The 1155-nt window shown below is 50.0% G+C and overlaps 1 protein-coding gene across 1 annotated transcript in view; it reads left to right on the top strand.

Annotated features, from left to right (window-relative positions):
* The window catches only part of SPRG_21513 (TKL protein kinase), a gene marked incomplete at both ends in the record, with an annotated part of 2166 nt that extends 1942 nt beyond the window's left edge, over positions 1–224 (top strand). The window contains one exon of the mRNA XM_012354360.1: positions 63–224. Within this exon, the coding sequence (XP_012209750.1) occupies positions 63–224 (162 nt within the window). The remainder of the gene's footprint in view (positions 1–62) is intronic.
* Positions 225–1155: the final 931 nt, after the last annotated feature.

Here is a 1155-nt window from a genome sequence, read left to right as displayed (position 1 = left end):
CGACGCACAACGTGCCGTACTCGGACCTGGTCAACCCGGGCACGGGGCGTCCGTGGAACCAGCAGTACATCATCACCAAGGTGACCACCGGGCAGCTCACGCCGACGCTGGACGAGACGCACACGCCGACGTGGGTGCGCGAGATGGCGGCCGTGTGTCTCCAGAACGACCCAGCGTCGCGTCCGACGAGCATGCAGCTGGCAGCGATGTTGCAGCGCCTCTGAGGGATGCCACCAGTTCTGCAGTTTGCACAATGAATACCACAAATTCTTCCTGCTTAGCTCTGGACGAGATCCCAGATTGGTCGATTAGAAGTCTTGGAATGCGATTGGAGATTCGTTGTGGGCATCCGACGCCATAAGACAGTGTATGCGTTCAGACAGAGTTTCAAGATTCTGTGAACGCGCAGTGTGAAGCCAAATCGCAGAGCTGCCTACACGCAACGATAGACGGCAGACAATATTACACCCATAATGTCTAAAATATGGTTGATGTAATTGCTGTTGAGACTCAAAAGGTTGCCAATGACACTTACAGAGTACTACAGCAGGGGAGAAAAAGAACTCTGTGCACTGCAATCATCCAAAACAGAATATGAGCTGCATCCGAAACAGTGTTTAAGTCATACAGTGGCTGCATTCTAGTCCACGAATGTTTAAAAGGAACTGTGCAACCGTACTCCGTACAATGCCACTTGGACTTGGCTACGCCACTTTGGATTCAAAATGCCCTCGGGTTGACGCGACGCTACCTGTCGCCGCAGGTGTTGCAAGTGAAACCGCCTAAATGCACAAAGAGCAGATGACGACTACCGCATAAATTGTGGGTACCTAACAAACGTGCCTAATAAAAGCGAAGAAGAGAAGAAGAGAAGGTCGTCTTTCGAAAGACGTTCTATCGTCCCATCGTCCCGTCGTCCATCGCCATGTCCTTCGAAAGTTGACCTTCTAGCGCCGTTGAACGATAAAATAGATGCCGTATAAAATACACTTGATTTTTGTATGTATTTTTGTCCCCATAAATGGATCCATTTTCGTACCGAGTTTCTACCAATGGCAGTGCGCTAAACTTCCAGATACAATCCGGATGCTTGTCAGCCAATGCCTATGCTCCATGAGGACCGCCAGCCAATGCCTATGCTCTATTCTTGATACT

This window comes from Saprolegnia parasitica (genome assembly GCF_000151545.1).
Source record: "Saprolegnia parasitica CBS 223.65 unplaced genomic scaffold supercont2.157, whole genome shotgun sequence".
Classification (NCBI taxonomy): Eukaryota; Oomycota; class Saprolegniomycetes; order Saprolegniales; family Saprolegniaceae; genus Saprolegnia; species Saprolegnia parasitica.
Note: the sequence above shows the minus strand (reverse complement) of the source record. Positions and strands in the feature narration are given on the sequence as shown.